The 24,805-nt window shown below is 38.0% G+C and overlaps 1 protein-coding gene across 2 annotated transcripts; it reads right to left on the minus strand.

The window, feature by feature from the left end:
* Positions 1-925: 925 nt before the first annotated feature.
* npr3 (natriuretic peptide receptor 3) lies at positions 926-22,891 on the minus strand. 2 transcript variants are annotated; one of them, XM_056269994.1, is made up of 8 exons: positions 21,908-22,891; positions 13,191-13,313; positions 12,587-12,762; positions 7,102-7,237; positions 4,931-5,025; positions 4,656-4,773; positions 4,440-4,524; positions 926-2,790 (listed from the first exon to the last, which is right to left on the minus strand). In XM_056269994.1, exons 1-8 carry the CDS (start codon positions 22,587-22,589, stop codon positions 2,679-2,681), a joined length of 1,527 nt encoding a protein of 508 aa, XP_056125969.1. In that variant the 5' UTR covers positions 22,590-22,891; the 3' UTR covers positions 926-2,678. The 2 variants fall into 2 exon arrangements, with proteins under 2 accessions (XP_056125969.1, XP_056125968.1); XM_056269993.1 differs by having other exon boundaries at positions 4,440-4,527.
* Between the last annotated feature and the right edge of the window lie 1,914 nt (positions 22,892-24,805).

Raw genomic sequence — 24,805 nt, forward strand, 5'->3', positions numbered from 1 at the left:
TTTCTGAAAAAAAATGCATTCCATCAAAGTGTGCTGAAAATAGATCTGCTTCGCTTGTGTTAAGACTAAGACAATGTAACAAGATGTGAAAAAGGGAAAGCATTACAATAGCAGTTTGTTAAGATTTTGAGCTGTTGTGTGTTTTCTTCTCTGTTTAAGGGTTTTTGCTTAGTCAACAGGTTCAGCCTCGTAGTCTGTATAGTCTTCTGATTAAGAAGCATTCAAGGAATTTTTCCATGTGGTTTTCCATTGCCAGATGTGAGGTCAAAGAATGACTTTGTATCAGCTGGGATTTCATGGTTCTTTGAAGTGTGTTTGAACTCATACTGTACTCCAATAGACATTAAAAGTCATGACTTCGGACTATTGGTTCATAATTTTGATGGTAATTTGTGTCTGGTGAGATAAACATTTAGGAGAATCTTAAAGGAACAGTTCAGCCAAAAAAGAAATCCATCAGTTGTGTTTCACACATGAAAGAAATCCATACAGGTTCGGAATGACATGAGAGTAAGTAAATGAGGACAGACTTTTCATTTTTGAGTGAACAATCCCTTAGCATTAAAATTTGTTCTGGAAGAGTTGTATAGATGGACTAGCAATGGAAAAATGTTGTGTGTGAGACACCTGTTGTGATGAGCAGCAAAGGAAGTGAGTTGTGTTTGCTTTGGCTACATGACCTGTGTTCACATAGTGTCTCTGCAGTCTGGGATCATTTGCACACACTCTCTTGGAGATCTATGAGGAATTTCAGACCACAGCTATGATAGTCCATTGGTCCACTGAATGGACACAAGCTCACGGAAAACATATCCACACTGTTGGTTATGAATTTTAGACATTAAATTACAAGAGCAAAAGATGTGCTGCGACTAAAGTCGGCCTAGTTGTATGAAAGGCACTAGTGGTAAACACAGAGAGACTATTTCATTTCATAAATGTTCTTTTTAATTGGTCAATATGTATCAATCTAAATAAGTTACAATTCTTCTGAGTGTTTGCAAAGCCTTGTAAATATACTTATCAGATAAATTTGCTCTGACAAGGCAGATATACTGTTTACAAAAATGATTCTGTATATTTCACACAAGACACAATGTTAAAATCAACACTAAGAAAAATGAAACCTCTACAAAAATATCAATAAATAACATCACATCTTATGTTGATAGATTTACTTACATCAGTATACAATTGCCATCATACCAAGCCTGAATAAAACCCTATATTTTTTTTGACGCGCACACCATAGAGGTGGTTTTAAATGTGACATTTCACATTTACATCTCATCCTCATTACTGAATAATCACAAAAGTTAAAAATATAATTTATAATATGCTATTAAACTGATAGATTATTGATAACCACCTCCTGATGAAGACAATCTAAAGACATAAAGTTAAAAAATGTACATGTGCAATAAAAACTGAACATAGCTTTTCAAAATCTTTCTTTGATAGGTAGACCGGCTTCTGTTGTGTATGAAATCATGTTGTGACATATCTATATATCTATTACATATCTTTCTCACAACCTCCTTTTTATCTTTTTAAACCAAACAAATTGCTTGCCTCTGCAGTTCACCTTAACAGATGGAACAAAGTGCAGGACGATGAAAAATCAGGCATGATTTGAGCAGAATCATCTCTTCTTTGAAACTCTTTCTAGCATTCAAAAAGTGTGATGTTTAACAATAAAAAGGGGGCTGTACAAAACGACTGACATATAGTAGACTTTTTTGCTGCTATTAAAGCATGACAAGTTTCAAAAGCAGAAATTATTCCTATTTTAAACATCTTGACATGAATGGACATAGTTTAGTTTTACAACAGTCGGTTTTATCAATTGAATCAGACAACATTTGGTTATGAGGCACCCAGCAGCATGTATGATACTGTACATGGCAGTGTAAATCAAGATATGACAGAGAGTTGAAATTATATTCAATTATTATAATTAGTGGGACTAAAACCTATTGTAGAAAATCAGAATTTATAATCATAAATAAAAACAGTTCAGTGTTTCAGTTTCAGCATGCAGCCAAATTTGATATATCAAAGCTTGCTGAGATACGTGTTGACAGAGAGGAACATCATTTTAAAGTTCACATCAGTTTTTTATTCATCAGTGCCTCCTAACCAAGTCTACAAAGAAGAAATAATGGATGTTTATCAGTGTGTTCTACTGGACATTCTCTAATCGAAGAAGAGGAAGGTAAAATGATGCCGAGATCACTGGGGAGAGTGTTAGGTTTTAAGTAAGCTTAAGTTCTGAGTTTCACACTAACAGTCCTCAATATCTCATAACCGCTTCGCCCCACCGACCCAGCAGCTGACAGGACTCAAGTCAGCCCACTCTTTTCTACAAAACTGACAGGCTTCTACAGGGAAAAAAGGGACAAAGGTTTTTCAGGGAAAAAAGGTCTGTAGCTTAATAAAAAAAAAGACCCTTTTTCTTTACAGAGAGTCAAGAAGCCTTGCGAGCACTTCTCCTCCAAAAATTCAACTTTCCTGAGTTTACGAATTGAAGAGCAAGAAAAATTTACAAGGAAAAAACACTACAGCATGTCTATAAATATTTCTGGGTTCCTGGGATGGTGTTTGATGAACCAACAGACCCATTTGAGATGCACCTTCCCCGAATTCGAACACCCCAGCAGTCGACTTACGACTGCAGACTACGCTGCAGAGAAGTTAGATCTGATGGAGTCTTCCCGCAACTGACGGTGTTTTCCAATGTCACACTCTTCTCGAGGTGTTCTCCGTTCAATGGTTATCCTGTAATTCTTCCTGAGGAGCGATGAAGAACAATATCATGAATGTAGATGTCAAGTATCAGCGTACTAATAACGTTCTATTATCTCAATAAGCATTTGGGCACTTAGTTCCCTATTGATACGGTTCACTCGTATTACGTTGCTAGACGCTTTGGGAAAACTCCTTTTTCTCCGAATACTGAAGCCTTATTGAATCAATCAGGGAAACTGTGCGAACCTACTATATACTATATACTGGGCTACCCCTACCCATCTATATAAGCGGGAAATCTGGTATAGGATCTCAGAATAATTCTCCTTTAGCAACAAAGATCTTCTCCTCGCTGGACGCCGAGACAAAAGAAGAAGCCTTCTCACCGTCGAACGAGCTTTGCCGCAGATCAAGCTGACTTGTTGCAAATGCCACGCCACAAATGCTTCTGACTTGGGTACCTAGCTTTTTTTTCAGAGAGTGGCTCCGCCCCTTGCGCTCTCCCGTTCCCTTCCTCCCAGGAACCTTGGAGAAAGAAACAGTCGGCCACGAGTGAGCTCACGTCAGCGCAGATCCCGCATGCCTCACTTTCTGCCTCCACTGCCTCTTCTGGCGCGAGTGACCTGGTCTCATTTGGGGGATCTGAAGAGGATCTCCCCGATGACAACATGTCACTGGCGGCTTCAAACACGGAGGATTGGTCGGGCTCAGAGGATGAACCCGCTTCGTCCCCTTACTATTCCAACATGGGACCTGTCTACGGGATCTCAGAGGCCATCCCTTCAAGCCACTCCAGTCAGCTGAGCTGCGCCCCCTTTCGCTAAAGACCGCCCTCCTGCTATCCTTAGCATCGGTCAAGCGAGTGGGTGACTTGCAAGCGCCATATGTTCTTGCAGTTTCACTGCACAGCCATAGGTTTGTGCAGTTTTACTGCGTGATTCAATAAGGCTTTAGTATTAGAGAAAAAGGAGTTTTCTCAAAGTGTCTTGTAACGCAATACTCGTTCCCGTTATCTCAGGGAACCGAGGTTATGTTAGTAACAGAGTACATTTTGGGCAGATGGTTCTAAAACAATAAAACTGAGATTTAAATTTCAGACACTTATTTCATTATAAATAAAATGAAAATCAAGTTTTTAACGTTGTTTATATGTCTATGTGGTGTTTTTAATATAATTTAGGACAAACCATGTGCAAATTATAAGTCAACACCATTGCTGAGTATTTTCTCCTTAAAACTGCAGTGAACCAAAGACAGTCTCAAAAACGCAGTTTTTATAATCGCCGGTGTTCCTTATGTCACAAACTACCTTGTAACCAATCACATCAACGTGTGGGCGGACTTTAGCATATCATTAACTATGCTCTGAAGCAGGGGAGTCTCAAGAGAAGCCAGGTTATCCCGGGAACGGGAACATGGTTTGTGCAACATATTATTAGCTGTTTGATAACGTAGTCAAGCTAAAGGCTAATTATATTAATTACCATTATGTGTTCAATGTTGTAGAGAGCGATACAGACGTAGACATTTTTGCGCTACCCGTTTTAGAAAATTTGTTTTCAGAGGAATGTTTTTTTAATGTGTCATTTTGGTGAACAAAGATGAGTTTTAAGGCATACAATTATTGACTACAGGGGGACTTTAATACATTGACCTATTTTATGGAGAAAAAAAATGTTTTTGGTGTTTACCTAAAGAAGTAGAATGCCATGAGGAGAGCTGTTCCCAGAATTCCCCCTACTATTAGCCCAGTCACTGCCGATACACCTAGTCCACCTGCTTAGAAAAGAAAATGAAACCATTTATAAGGAAAGCTGCACATAAATTATAATAATAAATATATGACACATGTGCATATCATGCTGTTACAAAAAAGTGTCAGTCTTTAAGAAGTAGAGGTAATTTACATGATGGTTCAATGTGTTTTGGGGGTGGAGGCCCTGGTGCTGTTCGCAAGGAGAACCATTCCTTCTTAAAGCCTGGCATGGTTATGAAAGTTCCATTGGTCCCAAAGTTCATGATAGTCTAAAGGCATAAAAAGACATCTCTTTCCTTACTTCAGACATAATTCTGGCACAAACATAGTAAACCAAATCCTGAAAATTAAATTGAAATGATTGAATTTCACTTACTGTCCTGACTTTTTTGGTCAAATAAAGCAGAAATGATTACATGCGCATACCTCGTGCGTTCCTGCCTCTGGGTCTGTCATCCTAACGACAGAGAAATCCCCATTTCGGTCACCATTGGCATCTAGAGACACCTGGCCAGCAATGCCTGTATAACGGAATGCGAGGAATGAGAAAATTAATTAGTTTGAAAAGTCAAACATTCCAAGGAAAACACCAGCAAGAATCGGCAAATTCCGGGTGGGCAAGACAACAGGAAATCTCATCCGCCTCCTGCCATTTTTGTTGGCTTTAACTGCAGAAATGGTAATTTCATCTGTACATCTGTGTTCGTGAATTCTTGAGATGTTTAAAATATTATTTAATTTAACAGGAAAACATGACCCTGTTCCTGATGATTCTGGCAGAGCAAAACATTGTTATTTCACGTTTAGTTGTCTTGCTGTGGTCATTGAGACAGGTCTGGGCCGCAGACATGTCTGAGCACCTATTTTGTAAGGGAAGTTTAATGAATTACAGTGGCAAGAATACTGGCGAACCCTCTGTTCGCAACTACAATAATGGGAATCAAATGTGGTGAATAATAATAATGGGAATAAAATGGGACTTGGTCAGTGTTCAGATTCCACTGTTCTTTTTGCACAAAATATGCATTACTATTTTCTTAATAATAAGCTTAGAGTGTAAAATATAATTTAATAGGATGTTGATTTCTTAAAGGACAAAAGTGTTTCCAACCCACCAACCAATTTATATGGAAAATTGCTATATACACTACCGTTAATAAATTTAGGTTCGGTAAGATTTTTTTTATGTTTTTGAAAAAAGTCTTTTATGCTCAGCAAGACTGCATGAATTTGAAATACTGTGAAAAAAAGTAATATTGTGAAATATTATAACAATTTAAAATAACCGTTTTCTATTTTATTACATTTTAAAACTTAATTTATTCCTGTGATGGATGAAGCTGAATTTTCAGCAGCCATTAAGGCCCATTCACACCAAGGATGATAACTATAATGATAACAATAAAGATATGGTTCTAAAAATCATTATAAAATGTAAAAGAATAGCAGAGTCCACGCCACAACTATGATAATGGCAAATATTAACAATATCGTTAGAATGACTTTCAGAACAGTTTTTTTTTTTCACCTAATGAAAAATAAAAACATTGACAACCAATCACGCATTTAAAGTGGAAGATGACAAAACTGCATTGCTTAGAATAAACAGAACAATATCATGCGTTGGTGTGGACGCCAATATAGTTATTGTTATATTTATAGTTATCATTGTTGGTGTGAATGGTCCTTTACTCCAGTCTTCAGTGTCACATGATCCTTCAGAAATTATTTTTAATATGCTGTTTTGGTGCTCAAGAAACTTTTCTTTGTGGAAACCATAAAAAATTGTTTTCAGGATTTTTTGATGAACAGAAAGTTTAAAAGAAAAGCATTTACTACTGTCAATACTGACCAATTTAATGCATCCTTTCTGAATAAAAGTATTAATTTCTTTAAAAAATAAAAACTTACTGACTCCAAACTTTTAAATGAAAGTGTATAGTGTATTGGTCCGTTGATAGTAAATAGGTTAAAATGGTCAAAATATGTAATTTGCGGCGGCTATTGTGACTATTGATAGAGTACTTATTCGATTAACATAATTTGTATAATTTAAATAAACAGGTAATTGATCATACTACAAACTGAGTGTGCATACTGTTATCAAGTTATATTGCTTCAAATCCCTTCCTTGCAAGTAATGTTATATTTTGTGGGTACTGCCAAAGTCTCATGTATAAAATAATTGCAATTCATAGAATGTGCTCTGTTATGCAGTGAACACATTCAGGGCCGTATGTTAATTTAATGCTGCATCCCAACCCTAGATGCACACATGCAAAATCAGCCTGATTAACCAAAGGGTTACGCAAGTGTAATGTTTATTTTCTCATGTAACCATCCTATTCTGACACCGTCTGGCTAGTGCAAGGTTTACTGCTGAGTTTGCTGCCACTGTTTACCTTCTCTGTTGCTGAACTTTAACACAAAATTGAACCAGTCAATTCTCCCACTTATGAGTATATATTTGCAATTAAGAACTACAGCTGCCGATTAATTTTTGTTATAAAATGCAAATTACAAGTATATGTCTGCCACAGTCCAGTATCCATAGTACTTTTGCGGGAAAAAGCACAGCATTTCTACCCCCTAATTACCTTCAAATGTTCTGTTCCACATGCTGTGTGTGATTTCCAGTCCATCCTTTTTCGTCAGACCGTTACTCATCACCTCACGCAAGGCAATTGCATACAGAAGCAAAGCATCATGGAACCCCTCCATAAACATATTGACCTGTAATGCAATAAAAGAGCAAGGTCTGAGGAACACTAGGTGAAGACAGCAATTTCTTAATCAAAATGATGTTTGGTTCCGAGAGACACCTCTATTCATCAACGAAAAAGGCCAATATCCAGGCTTTAACCCTTCATTAGCATATTAGAGTAAGAAATAGAGAAGTGATAAAAATGTTTCTATCCATCCCCAAACCCCTAAATCCTCTGCAGGGTTGCGGGGATGCAGGGTGCCTATCCCAGCGTTTCAGGCCACAGGTGGGGGACACCCTGGACGGATGGCCAGTCCATCACAGGGCTCACACATTTACACTCTCTTTTATATGAATTGTATTTTGTATTTTAATATCTTATTATTAATAAGATGTATTTTTGACATCTTTGTCTTTATTAAAATAGGGTAGACAGAGAGGGGGACGTGATCAGGAAAGGAAAACTCGAACTTAGGGTGTTGGAGTGCTGCCCACGAGGCTATTGGCTACAACAATATTTTATTATTCAAATAGAACATAGTATTTTTCATAAATAAAATGAATAAATACATAATTAAATATTTTTGAAATGGTTTTATAAATTAGTAAGTTAAGATAATACATTGATGATTAAATTTATAAAAAATTACATTGCCTCTATGAATTATTACAGTACACATGCATTTATTTTTCACATTTCATCAGTCTTTTATTTAATATTCGGCCCTCTATAACTCTCCTTGCTTTCTGAAGAAACGTTGCCCAAATTTTATTTATATAGATTTATAAGACATTAGTAGACAACTATGATCAAGCAAAGGTTATCATGAGAGAATCCAAGAGCAACTCATTTATCAATTTCATATTTTAGTAAAACTGCAAATGAATGAACTGCATGCAGTGTCTTCTAACATCAAGAGTGAAAAAGATGGAAAGGATCCATAAACAGCACTGTCTTGTTCAATGAAATGTTAACCAATTAAAAAATAATAAGGGCTACCCAGCCGCCATGAATACTGAAAAGCACGTACTAGTATGCTCATGTTTTGATATGGATTAATGGTCCGTTCCTGCCACAGAGCCGCATGCTGCATGTGCGCAGCCCAAGGCAAACAATAGTAAAACCTGGGGCTTAGTCAGTCTGCAGCCCGGGGAAGATTCGATATCCAGCTGCCAAGATTACTGTATATTTACATTCACCCTCAACTGCCTAATAAGAGTGAAACAGCAGGAAAAGCTGATATAGTCATATGACTGTTTATATACACATTCATTTTTGGAAGCGTGAACAGAGGTGAAATCTCCAAGCATTCAGAGCATAACAAACCCTGCCGTGTTTTCATACAGCACAGCTTGTGATTCAGCAACAAAATGTATCGGACAAAACATTCCTCATGCAAAAAAATGTCATGTTTTCTCATTGCGAAATAAACCCTGCTGATGTTTAAGATAAGGCACTATTGCTAACAGTTTGTGTAAAACTGATGCCATCTCAGTTCAAGAATGTGATATGAAAGAGATATAGAAGAGATTTTGATTAAATTTCTATTATTCTAACTAAGATGTAAAAGGAGAGGTCTCAAGGTCTGTCACCCTAGTTGAGATTTGTGGTTTTCCATCACAGTTTGCAGCATCTTTAAATGATAAAGTGATTTCTTACAAAAAAAATATTTTTGATTTATTTATACAAAAATAAATAAACCCACTGTAAGGTTTTTTCCCTTTTTCTATTGCCTAGCCTGGCTATTTTTGACTTTAAGTTTCACAATCTTAATCTTAATCTCACTTTTGTTTATCTCATAAAACTTTTAAATTGACTAAAATCAGTTTCTTATTTATAAAGCATATATATATATATATATATATATATATATATATATATATATATATATATATATATATATACACACACACACATATACAGTATATAATATATATATATATATAATTTTAATTTTATGTGTTACATTGCTCCATATTGGGTGGGGAGAGAGAACTCCATAACGGGACTAATTCATAATTGGCTCTGCATCATTAGAATTAATGTAACTCATCCTCAGGGCTCACTGGACTCACTGTTTTTGCCCATAAGCCTGTTTCTGTTTATTTGGGCTGATTAACTTCAGGCTCTGGCATGAAAAGGTGCAACCGCATGTCAGTTTCCTCACCCTGGTGAAAAAATTACCCAGTGGAGTCTCACTGTCCCTACTAGGTATGCTAGGACAGAAAGGCCAGAACAGAACTTCTAAGACACCATATATGGAGAAACAAATATGAAAAATGAAAGAAAAAATATAAATGACCCAATGGGAAATTATGTTTATTATGATGTTCATTTATTTTTAGTTTGCTTGATTTAATAATTTCCGCAATAATCAGTTAAACATATTAATTCTTTCACTTATTTATATCTATATGTAATATTTGATTTTACTTATTTTCATATTTTTATTTCTTCATAATGGAATGCAATGAGAGAATGAAAGACAATCAACTGTTCAGACATCATCTATTTTGTACGTGAAGAGCTTGTAGTCATTTAGAATTCAGTCGCTGCAGAATAACTTTTTCTCGTTGATTGAAGACCACTCGAAACCTTAAATGATGAAGCCTTTCATATGATTGGTGAAACCTCTTCAAATGATAAGAATCAGAGTCCAAATGCAAGGACTGAGTCATATATATTCTGTGATGACCTGTTGTGAAAACCTTCACAGAAATATAAAGATCTTATTCTTTATCCATGTACCACAATTAAATTATAATGCATTGTTTAAAGCAACAGGTGAGGCAGCGAAATGTGTTTAGTTCTCTTATTATACTGGAGAAAGAAATTCCAGAAACAATATAAATAAAATAAATACATGCAGAAATTAATTATTCAATTAGTAGATTAATGAAAATATGATAAGTATATTCAATTCAAAAATACATTTCATCTCATTGGGGAGACCCACATGGGTCATGTATTCTTTTTTTTTCATTTCAAGTATGTATTTATAAATGTAATATTTAGTCCTCCATAGTTCCCCTTTCTTTCTGATCAAACATTCCTTGAGCATTATTTTGCATGAATTATAAGATAGAGAAATGTGATAGAGTAAAGGCTGTCATGAGAGAATTATATTGGTCGTTATCGCAGGTCTGTTCTGTTTTTGATCAAATGGAGACGATTGAAGCGGAATGACCTGCTTATAATAAGTCTGTGACTTCCTTTGTTTGTCTCGGTTTAACCAATCGGCCACAGTGTGTTCAGATCCTGTGAGATGGTTTTAGGGACCCTTAATGGTCAGCAGGGTTGTTAAGAAGGAAAGGAAAGAAGCAATCAGGGGTGGCCTTAAATTCATGTGCAGTCTAGTGTATTGAGTTCGATCATCTCTAATGAATGTGCCTAGTTGCTTCGCTGATCCTCTTTTGAGGCAGTTCTACTCAAGTACAAACGTAAATATACATCTTAGAGTCAGTCGCCAAGCTTTAAAACCTCATTACTGGAATTTGACCTTAAATTGCTCGACTTTAACACAAATCACCTGATTTAAGAAGCTGTGGTTGGATTATACACACCTGAGAAGATAGGTATTTTATAAATGCTAAATCTGTGCAAAAAGAATTTCTAGAGATTTGTTGAGCCTCAATGGTTTTGTCATGCTGGAACTTGATAATCTGCAGTGACGCACGACGACGGGCGAGCCGAAATTAGATGAAAATAAGTAACAGATAAACCTGAGGGCCAACAGATGACAACTATTACTAAGTAAGATCAAATACATGTCAGTCTGACCAAATTCACAGTTTCCTTCTTTTGAAGAGATGACGTTTCTCAACTAGAAACAGTTAATGATGCTGAAGAATGTTGCCTGTTTTTAAGATCATTTTAAAACCTTTTCTTCTGAGAGTATTTTGCAAGTGGAAAACATGGAAGAAACTTTGGAGAAATCCAATCAAACACATAAAACATAAAATACATTATACTGAATACATAAAACATGTTCCTAATGACTGTGGTAATCCAACACACCCACCTACTGGTCATCAGAGCATAAAAATACCTTTTTTTTTACAGACTCAGTCATTTTAGTCACTAAGGACATATGATTGACAGCACCTTTGGATCTAAAACAGCACTTTTTAAATATATATATTTCACGAATCTTTTAAAGGTCTTACTTTGTAGCTGGATTATACAGCCTAGCTTCTAGAATGTTAACAGTGGAAACTGTCACTTATCCAGAAGATTTACGTTATGCATATGGGGGGCTCTTTGCAAATGAGTACGGCTGCATTTCCTGGCAGCTAGTATGAATTGCTTAAATCTGTGCAGATGCTCATAAGAACACCACTCACTGTAAGCCAATTCCAAAAAATGTATCACCTTCCTTAATGAATAAAGTGAGCATTCTTCAGCCAGCTCATTAATTCAGCATGTCAGAAATATAAGTCAGAAAAAACTGAGCAGATACAAGCGGTAGCTACAAGCAAAGGGCCAAGTTTGTGAAACATCACATTAGCCTGTACTTCTGTCAGGTAAGGCTTCTCTGGGAAGTGTACTCATACAGTGAAATAATTGTGCTTGGCACACTGAAGTCTTGACATTCATATTTGGAACGAGAATGGGCTTTGTCTGAAAACATTTCTATATGGTAGTGGTCCCCCACAAAGGTCCAGCTCAAATCTTTTGTGGCTCCAGTTGATACAGCAATTGAGCCAGTCAGAAGTGTCAGGGCCCCCACTGAGGTTATTAACCTTGGCACTTTGATTCATCCACAATTATTTATTTCAGAAAGAAAGTTTCCACTGTCTTTCTTAAAACTCTGATGGCTTTTCAAAGGAAGCTGACATGATGGGGACAAAGAGCCAGACCAAAATATGGGGCCTATATGGAACGCCAAGTCACTCATTCAAAAGCACTTAAAGTGTGAGTGCACTGTATTCTAACTTTAAACTGTGTGAATAAAAGAATCAGCAGCTCTCTGAATATTGCAGGCCACAAAATGGATGGAATTGCAGAAAAGAGAAAAATTTGATTGATTGACTGACTGGCTGACTGAATGACTGGCTGATTTGCCTGTATATTGTTAACAAAGGATGGTGTGTTGTAAAATAGCCAAGAAGATTCTGCATATATATATATATATATATATATATATATATATATATATATATATATATATATATACACAAATTAAATATATATTATATGTAAAAATAGAAAATTAAAATAAAAGGTGAAACGTGAATAAAATATCTAATATGAACAGATAAAAAAGAAACAAAGTTCTTTAGATCTTATATAGATGAATACGATGAATACTTTAGATGAATACGAAAATATTCAATATATATTTTTAACATTATTTTCGTTTCAAAGACTCACGTACAGCACTGCAGTCTTCACAAACAGGGATGCCCGACTGCTGTAGTGACTTTTTCATTTCCATGGAGAAGTCTTCAAACTCTGGCTTAGTGGACCTAAGCAATGTTACAGTGTTGAGAAAGCTATAGGCAGCCTTGGCCTCATTGTCAAATTTGTCTCCTCTCCTCCAGGATCCATCCCCTGTGAAATAATGTTGTGTTTTTAATGTAATAAATTCATGTTCACATGAACATATTGCAAGATTTGCTATAGAAAAGTATGTCTCTCAGGTTAAGAGCATTATACAAGCGTGTTTTGCCTGTGTCTGCTGATAAAACCTCAATGACAATGGGTAAAATATATACCCAGTTACATTTTCTGCAACAATGGGGCTTTTAGACATAAACAGGAACATCAGTGGAACATCCTGGACCTGCACACCAAACAATATCCAGGCACTTTTGTGTTGAGCCAAATATCTCTTGAATGTAATCTCTATGAAGCAGAAGACCTGCAGATAGCTTCATTGTGCTACAAGGTCATAGGACTATCTTGTCTGACTTTGGCTCATCTTGGGAATAGAGATAAGCTCTGTAATCAGTGCACAACAACCATGAATACAGCTTTACCATAGGAAGAGGAGTTGAAGAGCTCGATGTTGAAGAAGATGTGGCTGTCGCTGGTTAATTTTCGTCGATGAAATGCCAGCATGAGTTCTCGTATTTTGTCCGCCTTGGCACACATAATCACCACTGCAAAACAACAAGGAACAGATTGTTATTTGCCATTCAAAATAACAACTTTAAGCTACCATCTCCACCTGGGTTATGAGTATACAGTAATGTCAAAAGGCATTTATGTCTAGGTTGGGGAGCCAAGAAAATAATAAACAAAATAAAATAACGCGACTGAATGATTTTTATTGCGTTCCGTTCTCGCACGTGTCTTCCAATGATAACGACGGTACACAGACCTAAAACACTCTGAAAGTGTTCCCTGCCTAACTATTCAGCATGAAACATTCAGAACGAACGACTCTTCTGAGCAGGTTCTTTTTGCTGATTATAAAACAGAGCACGACCAGTGAAGTCCGATTCCAGAGCAAAAGACTGGTTCTTTTTAATGAATCACAACTTATGACTCAGTTGGAGCTGTTTCTCAATGAATCTGACTCACATACTGAACCACAAGTCATTGATATTGTCATTTACAACTCCAAAAACTGATACAATGTTAAGGCTTGTGAGACCTAAATCAGTTACTGACTGGTTGTTAATATGATAATACTGTATGCACCAGAACCGGAATCATCATTTTCCTTTACCATTTTTATTTATGGCAGAGAAAATAAAGCACTGTGTCCTCATAAGAGTTTTACAGACCATGAAACCAAGATGCACATTAATGTACTGTATTATCGTCATGATCCTGAGAACACGTTCAGTGCTGTTCGTTTAAGATTAATTATGACCTTTTTGCTACTGGCCAGGTTTACAAGAACATGTGGCATTGATTCAATTATGTAAGCACAAGCCTTTAAGTATCATAGAATAGCTTATTTTTGACCTGGTCTTACAGAAACACAGTCTCAGGTATGAAACATATTCCCATGGAGCAAGGAGGTCAAAAATAAATAAACAAACAAGCAAGCAAACAGAGTTTAAAATAATAATAATAATAATATTCGCAAAGTGTCCCATAAATAGGAAGATTCAGAGGATTGGAACTTTCCCCACAGCTCAGTCAGTGTAATGCGCTGCTTGAAATATCCTCAGCTGAGTGGGACAAACTTCACCTCAGTATTCCTGCACTATAGCACCCTTTAATTACAGAGCGCACAGCACACTACAGGCCCTGTGTTGGCTTTCCAGCGATTCCATGGGGTACAGCTCCAGCCAGCAATATTTCAAAAATCTGGATTTTTCCCACTGACACTAGTTACAAATGAGCTGAGGAATGCAAAGGGGCAACACATGGCACACTTACCGTTGGTTGTGCCACATTTAATGCACCTGGGGGTCTATATAGACGCATAGAGTGAACGTGCACATGGAAATAATATCGCTTTGCAAACTTGTGCTATATCGCTACATAGTATAAGGGTTTACTGTCTTGCCCCTCTGTCCAACTTTGGCAGCATGGCACATAATGCAAAATAAGCAGGGCTATAATGACATGTGTCTGGCTTAGAAAATTCACTCCCTGAGGACCACTCAGCCAGTTTGTGCTTCTGTGCTCACGTCATTCACTGTCAAAACATTGCAACACCGTATTCCATCCTCATTGAAATGTTATCTTCTGACATTTAGCATCGGTGAGGAGATCTGACAAAATATATGTTCATATATATATATACTTATCTATATAAGTATACTTGCAGCCAGACTAATTTAGTATACTTCAAGTGTGTCAATGATTAGTTAACTAGAAGTGTGCTATTTTGAAACAACTAATTTTGTAAAAGTATATTTTAGTTGTAATTAAATTGTAGTAAAGCATAACTTTTAGTGTACTTTTGTGTACTAAATTGGAACAACTTCAAGTATACTTTAAGTATATGCCTGTGTAGGGACTAATTATGCTTGATTAGTGATATTAAAGTAATATTACTTTAAGTATATGCCTGTGTAGGCCGCAACTAATTATGCTTGATTAGTGATATTAAAGTGTACTTTAGTCGTCGGACGGTGGAAGGAATACTTCGAGGATCTCCTCAATCCCGCCGTCACGTCTTCCATTGAGGAAGCAGAGGCTGAGGGCTCAGAGGTGGACTCGTCCATCACCCTAGCTGAAGTCACAGAGGTAGTCAAGAAACTCCTCGGTGGCAAGGCACCGGGGGTGGATGAGATCCGCCCTGAGTACCTCAAGTCTCTGGATGTTGTGGGGCTGTCTTGGCTGACACGCCTCTGCAGCATTGCGTGGCGGTCGGGGACAGTGCCTCTGGGATGGCAGACCGGGGTGGTGGTCCCTCTTTTTAAGAAGGGGGACTGGAGGGTGTGTTCCAACTACAGGGGGATCACACTTCTCAGCCTCCCAGGGAAAGTCTATGCCAGGGTACTGGAGAGGAGAATACGGCCGATAGTGGAACCTCGGATTCAGGAGGAACAGTGCGGTTTTCGTCCAGGCCGTGAAACACTGGACCAGCTCTATACCCTCTACAGGGTGCTGGGGGGTTCATGGGAGTTTCCCCAACCAATCCACATGTGCTTTGTGGATTTGGAGAAGGCATTCGACTGTGTCCCTCATGGCGGCCTGTGGAGGGTACTCCGGGAGTATGGGGTCCGGGGTCCTTTGCTAAGGGCTGTCCGGTCCCTGTATGACCGAAGCAGTAGCTTGGTTCACATTGCCGGCAGTAAGTCAGACTTCTTCCCGGTGCATGTTGGACTCCGGCAGGGCTGCCCTTTGTCGCCGGTTCTGTTCATAATTTTTATGAACAGAATTTCTAGGCGCAGCCAGGGGCCGGAGTGTGTCAGGTTTGGGGACCACACGATTTCGTCTCTGCTCTTTGCGGATTATGTTGTCGTGTTGGCCCCTTCAGACCAGGACCTTCAGCATGCACTGGGACGGTTTGCAGCCGAGCGTGAAGCAGCTGGGATGAGAATCAGCACCTCCAAATCCGAGGCCATGGTCCTCAGTCGGAAAAGAGTGGCTTGCCCACTTCAGGTTGGTGGAGAGTTCCTGCCTCAAGTGGAGGAGTTTAAGTATCTTGGAGTTTTGTTCACGAGTGAGAGAAGGATGGAACAGGAGATTGACAGACGGATCGGTGCAGCTTCTGCAGTAATGCGGTCGATGTACCGGTCTGCAGTGGTGAAGAAGGAGCTGAGCCGCAAGGCGAAGCTCTCGATTTACCGGTCAATCTACGTTCCTACTCTAACCTATGGTCATGAGCTTTGGGTCATGACCGAAAGGACAAGATCCTGGATACAGGCGGCCGAAATGAGCTTTCTCCGCAGGGTGGCTGGGCGATCCCTTAGAGATAGGATGAGAAGCTCGGTCACTCGGGAGGAGCTCAGTGTAGAGCCGCTGCTCCTCCACATCGAGAGGGGTCAGCTGAGGTGGCTCGGGCATCTGTTCCGGATGCCTCCTGGACGCCTTCCCGGGAAGGTGTTCTGGGCACGTCCCACTGGGAGGAGACCCCGGGGAAGACCTAGGACACGCTGGAGGGACTATGTCTCCCGGCTGGCCTGGGAACACCTCCGTGTCCCCCCGGAAGAGCTGGAGGTAGTGTCTAGGGAGAGGGAAATCTGGACATCTCTGCTTAGACTGCTGCCCCCGTGACCCGGCCCCGGATAAGCGGAAGAAGATGGATGGATGGATGGATGGATGGATGGATGGATGGAAGTGTACTTTATTTGTGTTACAAGTATATTACAAATTCATTACGAGTGTCTTCGAAACATAAAAGCAATATAGCATAAGTGTCTATTGCATAAGTGTCTATATATATATTGTTTTATTTTTGGCATTTTTGCCTTTTATTAGGATAGGACAGTGGCTAGACAGGAAGTGAGGTGGGAAAGAGAGAGAGGGGGATATGGAAAGGTCCACGAGCCGGACCTCAAACTCGCTATATGTCGGCGCACTTGCCCACAAGGCTATCGTCGCCGACCATAAGTGTATTATATTTGAGTAAAAAATATATGCTCAGTAATACCTTATTGGCTTATTCCAAATACTACAAATTGCTCACTTTGTCTTCAATAACAAATGCACATTAATAAACAAATAATACTTAGCTATACTTTGTAAAAAATACTATTGTTGTATACCATAATGTATTTTGAAAGTATACTTTCAATGCATTGTTATAATGATAATTTCCAGCACATAGTTAAAATATACCTAAAATATATTTTAATTTTCACTTCAAGTATATTTTTCTAAAATATATTTTTAGAAAATATACTAAAGTACAATTATTTCAAAGTGTGTTAAAAGTTGTATTGTGAAAATAGGTAAAAGCATGATGCTAATATACTTTTAATATATTTAAAGATAGTAAAAGAAATTGTTAGTATATTTGCAATGTACTATTGAAAAAGGGAATATATTTCAAATATTTCAAGTATTTTTTTTTTCACTAGGGATACGTTAAAAAAAGTAGTATTTATAATAGGGATTACATCTACTACATCTTTTATATGTTAGACATTCAACAGCTAGGTGTCGTTTCCGTGTCCAAACACTCTATCAGATGCCAAAAGCAAACAGCAAAAGGTGCTAATATAAACTCATGGTGTGATGTCATAGCACCAAAAAAATCATAATCCTAACCTTTATCTCCATACCGAAATCTCAGATGGCCAGCGATTCATCTTTATGAATCGTTAAAATATTGGTGTTCGGGACACTGTGAGCCCAGAGACTGTATTGTACACCTTGTGTTTTTAAAAGCTTAGCTGAAACTAGTAGAGGCTTGGACCCGAAAACTGTATTTCTTATGTCATGACTTAACAAGCCGATTGTTACCAATGTTGACACTCATCTTTCAATTATACCCGATTTGTACCTGATATTGAGCACAAAACACTCCCACTCCACAGTTTAGCATCATAGGTGCTATTTTTTTTTTTTTTTTTAATCAGCTCTCATGTGCAGGCTGGGCCATATGTCATTAAAGTTATCTGTATTTTATTACATTTGCTTCAGCTGTGCCAACAGACACACCACAGCCTCGTGCAACAGGTTCAAAACTGCATAGCGAAGACTGACAGCAACAAAAACAAGGGCATTGCAATGGCCAATGAATCAAATCAGGCGTCACTGGCGCTGGAGAATATCCCAATGATGTCCTTTAAAGATGACTGCAGGCAAACAAAAACTTTTTGGCAACCTGTACTGGATTGTTATTATGAGAAACTGTGTGAAAGAGTAGATACTGATGAATGCTGTTATTATAAGCAGCCACATAAATCAACTTGCTTACATGCTTGTGTCACTGACCACTGAACACAGTTGCAGTCTGCATTTTGAAGTTAAAATGATATTTAACAAAAAGGAAAAAAAATAACAAGCCATCAGTAGTGACAAGTAGTTAAAATATGTACAAACTCATAATGTAATTTATTATTTTGACACCCAGATTCATTTAAGCATATTTGCCATCTGTACTGTATCAGTACTTGCTACTACAGTACTTACACCACTGCAGCCTTTCATGAGCAAACAATGAAGCATCTACCATGCCTGGAATACTAATTTCAATGCCAGCAATCAACCTCATGGAACAGGCTGCATCATTTAGCATTCAAATATATGCTAATTTATACAGTGGCTATGTCAGAAATTGATGGTAATATAAACACAAACGTTTATGCTCATAAGGTTATAGCCAACTATATAAATAAAATTAAAAAATGTACGTGATATTTCCTTTTTGAAACAGACCAATTCTGGTAGATTTTATTTTGGAAAAATGTCTGCTTTAGTACTATCACAAGCTCCTTAAAAACACATAGTTTTGAACTGCTGCTCTATGGCTGTGTCCTCAACTGGTGGGTCGCAGGTCTGTTTTGGTAGCAATGCTAAATCCCAATAATACAATGCAACTAACCATATAATCATGCATAATTAGGATAGCCAAATAAATAGGCTTACCAGTTTTCAAAAGGCAGAAGAAAAGATTCCCATATCTTTTGATGCTGAATCTGATGTCAAATAAAACTGTACAGTATTTGGGCCCAATAACAACTGTCACTTGGCAGAGGCTGGCATGGACAGGCAGTGGTGTCGCTTAAAAGTCGCAATGGAAGTAGCGAAAGATCTTTTCTTCAGTATTCTGATGTACATGTATCTGAGTGAAAAAGATTATCGTAAATGAAAAAAATGTATGACGGGGACTTTGATCTATCCATCAGCTGTTGATTGGATTGAGGCTAATCTGAATACGATCTTGCAGTCGAGTGTAAGAAAAGGAGCGGGGATTAAGCAGACTTAAATGATTGACCCTCATCACGGAGTCCCCCAATGGTGATGATCCTGTGGACAGGTTGCTTGAAATACCCACATCCTCGAAAAAACAAAACTGTCCATACTGTAGTCGAAAGACTTTTGGCCATACTGCTTGTTTAATGTAAATTTAATGTAAAAAATGGCAGCATTTCTCATAAAATACTCGTACTTTTGCAGAGAAATGACACCGCTTGGAGTGTATTCTGTGACTATAATTGTGCAGTTCAATGTTATCCTTCAGGAGACACTTGAAACAGATGTCAAATTTTGCCCTGAGTATTTGGGTGGTGGCCTGAAAAATGCATCCCATCACTGAGATTCCACATTCAAATCTCTGCATGGCCTGTGATGGACAGATCAAAGGAAGTATATGTCATTATACTTGGAGCATTCCATAGCTGCTGTGAGGGATCGCAACATGTTGAGGACCTCTGCTGTGAACTGGTAGAAAAAGGAAAGAATTATAAAAGGCCTCAAGAGCTGTTACCCTGTCATTGTTAGTGTCAAAACAGCCCCAAGACAGCATTAACCTCTTACCCCGTTTCAGTCATTCCATACTGACATTTTCAGAATTGGTGGAACATTCCTTTAATTACAAGCGTTCACGCAATATGCAATATTAGCTTAAGAAACGTAAGATGTTCATTTCAACGCACAGGGCTGTCTTAGGAAAGAAAGTGATACAGGGCCCTTGTATTGAGGTATATGTGTATATTTTCTAAAATCGACAACATCCTTGCTAGGAATGTGAGAAATGCACTGTTTATGAAACAGGATCAGTAAGGAGGTGCACAGTCAGACTTTCTGTGAAACGCCACAGATTTGGGGCAGACGGATAGGATGTTTGAAATAAGGATAACTGCAGACAGTTCATAGTATTCACAGCAGGCATATATTTTAGCGCCACAATGTATCCAACACCAATAGTAGCAGAGTGAGCTCCAGGGAGGGTGTATCCTCTCTGGTTATTGAGAAACAGTCAGGCAGACCGCACATGACTTTACCCGCCATGAGAAAAGCTGTTAAAAAGTGCTTGAGGATGTCTAGGGGAGTGCTAAAGCCTACAATTGCTCCCCAAAATTCCTACAGCTCTTGCTCAGTGTTGACCGCCTGTCAAAATTCTGATCATTTTTTCCACAGGCTTTCTTATGGACTGCAACTGACCTCTTATCTATCTTTATAGACGGGGAGCTTGAGGAGATCAGGAAAGGATCAAAACAGCCCTAGTTAGGAAAATATCTACATTTGACACGTTTGTATATGTTCTATATTGCTCTGTTCTTGGTCTGTTGCGACATGCTCCAGTTTGAGATTGCTGTTAGGATTACTAATGTATTATCATTTGGTATTATACAACACTTCTGGAAAAACTATGTTCCAGTTTAAACTAAAAGAGACTTAATATCATAAGGAAATGTGTTGACCCCCTTTTGACCTGTGAATAGAAGTGAGTCACAACTTACTGCAGCGAACAGCCACTGGTGAAAAAAAAATATGGCTGCACAGAATTTTCAGATTTTTTTTTCAAGCTAATATTATCTATGGTTTCTAAACATTTTGTAAGTTACGTTACGTACCCCTACAGTACAAACCATTTAAGTACCCCTTTATCGTCACCAAATCTGAACTGTCTCCCATTTACATCATGTTATACTGAAATTCCTTCATTTGGAAATATGCAGTCTTTTCTATGCTATTTAGTATCAATGTGGATTACTACCACTTGTGGTGTAGTCTAATAGTTAAGATCTAGTCTAGTAATTGAAAGGTGTCTCTGCTGCAAGTCTCTTCAGAGACCTTCGCCTGTTTAGAGTAATTGAAAAGTATCAGGCTCAAACCCAGCAAGTTGCCATCCATTCCACTTGTGCAAATTATCCCCTTCTGGCAAGAAACTTCTCCAGGGGATTGTGCTTTTAACAAATGTATGTAAGACACTTTTGGCATCTATGGCAAGCCATTTTATTCCTTAAAACTATTAATCAGTAGTACTTGTAAAGGCGGAGTACATACTATTGGTATAGAAGAAAATAAAACTAGCACCTAATGAATTAGTTACTAGTAAAAGAGAAATAGGCAGAAGCGACAATTGGAATATAGGCTACATAATATGAAGTATTATTAGTCTGAAGTGAACACTATTACTTAATTTCAGAACCTCATGCAATTCAATGCCAAAAACGTGCAACTTCTTACACGGTTATTGCATAATGAATAAGGCTACTAGTGACTAATTAAATACATACTAGTATCTATAAGTATTAAGATATAAAAAAAATACTTGTAGCTAATGAAAAAGTGTACAGAAACAAAATAGATATTAATTCGTCTTGAGGAATAAATGTTAAAACGGCTTGCGTAAAGCATTTAGAAGGCTAATGGACGAGTGAACGAGTACCTTCGCTCCCGTAGATGGACGTGATGATTCCGTCGGTGTCTACTCTCTCCTCGTGCGAGTTCAACACAGCGAGATCTGTGACGATGTGGTACTCTGAAAGCACTGTAAAAACACCCTCCATCGTAAAGTAACAGTTTCTCTCGTCTTTATCATCTTCGTAAATCAAATATACCGATCTCCAAGTGAACTTGTTGGATATCGCCTGAAACGTCTCAGCCATTTTCAGGTAATTTGGTGCGATTCGTGTGAGATGCGAGTACTCGCTGTTTTTCTCCCTGAAGCCGGTGGCCAGTGCACCTGCTGAGATCACCGGGATGTTCCAGTGGGCTGCAACTCTCGTCACCGGCGCGGCCGCGTAGTCGCACACCGGACCGAGGACCAGGTCGGGACGCTCTTCTCTCTGCTTGTCCACGAGCGCGTAGAGAGCGTCCACCCCGCACCCGGAGTTCTCATAGCGCACATTGAATTTCAAGCCTGCAAACAGTTCTGATCTCTCGAGGGTTTTTCTCGCGTACTCAATAGCCGGAGAAACTCTCTGGTAAGAGAACAAGTATGTGTTGTTGCGAGGCAACACGACCATCACCTCGATGTTGTCATTCAGTGCACTTGTCCTGCCAGGCATCATGAGTACTACCCAAATGGACAGACATAGTGATATGAAACATGACATCTTTGACACCATTGAACGAATAACCTTATTTTCTTTTTTTGCAAAGAGCCTACGCTTTTTAAAGTTTTTTTTTCTAGCAAGTAGATTGCTATATAAATTAAGATGTATCCTTAATTGAACTTAAGTATGGCAAAGTCCCACTCTTTCTGTTTATAAGTGAGTTATGTCTCTTCTGCAAGTCTCTCCAGAGCCCCTCTTTCTTCCCCTGTTTGGAGTCTTCTTTGAGTCTCTGTCTAACTCTCCGCTTGCCTATGTAATTACTCTTGTTAGGATGTGTGAAGTGTGCGGCTCGGCTGGTCACCACACACGCTGCAGTCTAGCAGGAATTTTCAAGCATCCTTTCATTATTATTCCTGCGTCATCGCTGTGCAGCCCGCCCTCTCCCACTTAAAGCTACAGTGTCGCAATTCATGACAGCCCACAACTTCAGTCTGGATTAAATGATCAAGGTATAGTGTTCACACATTACAATTTCAATTTATTTATTGATTTATATTTAAATATATATATATATACATATATATATATATATATATATATATATATATATATATATATATATATATATATATATATAAATAAAGATATGTCAAGTTGTTTTCAGTTAAAACATCTCAATACGGCATTTTAGTTTAGCATAGGCTTAAGCCTGGTCTGTGAAACAGGGGGAATAAGTTTTAATAATAATTGATAGGCTCCCCTTTTTTAGTCCCAGTTAGAAATCTAGCCGTAGCAGTTTGCACCAGTTAGAAATCTAGCCGTAGCAGTTTGCACCAGTTATAATCAATCAAGTGCTGATTGCCTGCATAAAGTAATCTAGTAATTACTGTTGCATTATAGTGCAATGACATAAATCCAAAATCATACTTCATGGCATCAATAACAAGTAGGCTATACATACTTGCTACTGCATTTGGGTTGACGAAGGAACAAAATGTTCCATATTATCTGTAGTGTGGACTAAGTGACATTCACTGTAAAGGGAATAGTGAAGAGTTAATGATTTTGGGCACACCAAATGGTTCCCTCAAGATATTATTTCTTGGTTAATCTATAATTTTATGGTGAAATAAAACTTGTTGTTTGTTTATTAGCTAACACTTAAGCAACACTGCAATTTTACGGTAATCATTAAGGATGCAACATGTTTGAGCTGAAGCAGTCAGCAGTTGGTAATCAGTCTTTGGTGTGTTGAAAAACACCTGCACACAAGAAAGACAGCAAGAACACAAGCAAGATGACCCGCTTATGTAAAATGTTCATAATACAAACTTCTGACTAATGTTAGCAGATAGCTCATCATAATTCACCATTGTGATGTAAACAGAATTTACTCCAAATGATGGTATTTATGTTTTTTTTACAAAAGAGATTTACAAACTAATTTAAAGAATTTAAATCATGAAGTCATTAAATAAACATTAAATCCTCAATCAATAATCTTCTTATCTCATGTTTTATATGACATGCCAGATTTTTGATAGCCGACTGTTCTCTGTCTGGACCTCATATCCATCTATACAAACGTTTAGCTTTCTTCAACTGTTTAAGCACTATTATAGTGACATCTAGTGGTAGAATTAGAGCAACACATCACAGATTTGACTAAATAATATGCAGGTTTTTGAAAATGGATGTAATGTAGTTTGAAATATTATATATGTATATTATACTATGTATAATATTGCTCTGTATAACCATATTTGTATACTACTTAGAATGATGTATAATAATGCAACAAAAGTGTAAATTTAACGGTAAGACTCAGAGAAAGAGCAAGCACATTTCAGAATAAGAAGGCCTTATAGCAGGACAGATTTAGCGGCAGATTAAAAATGACTCAGCCAAACTCTCCAGATGAAATATTTCTTATTCACGTCAATGCTAAATGGTGCGCTGAGTCTGTGGCTTCAGTCAATGAGACTGTTCTGAATCCCAGCTCCTATGATTGCCCCCATAGGTATTACATTTTGGCTGAATAAACTAAATGGATATAAAGATAGCAGCAACTAAAAGATCCATTCAGAGAACTGCAGTGAAGTACGTCCCTGTAATTAGCTAATGGCCAAAGTACAACGACAGTCCTGGCAGACCTAGTACTCCCACATAAATAAGACTCCCTGTTTCCTGAGATGCAATATGCTGAGAGTGTCTTTTATTCTGTGGTCCTGGGTGTAGTTCTCCCATGGGATTGCTATGGTTACTGAATCACAAAATTGTTCCAAAAA

Source organism: Rhinichthys klamathensis, unplaced genomic scaffold (assembly GCF_029890125.1).
Source record: "Rhinichthys klamathensis goyatoka isolate OS25496 unplaced genomic scaffold, OSU_Roscu_1.1 h1tg000296l_1, whole genome shotgun sequence".
Classification (NCBI taxonomy): domain Eukaryota; kingdom Metazoa; phylum Chordata; class Actinopteri; order Cypriniformes; family Leuciscidae; genus Rhinichthys; species Rhinichthys klamathensis.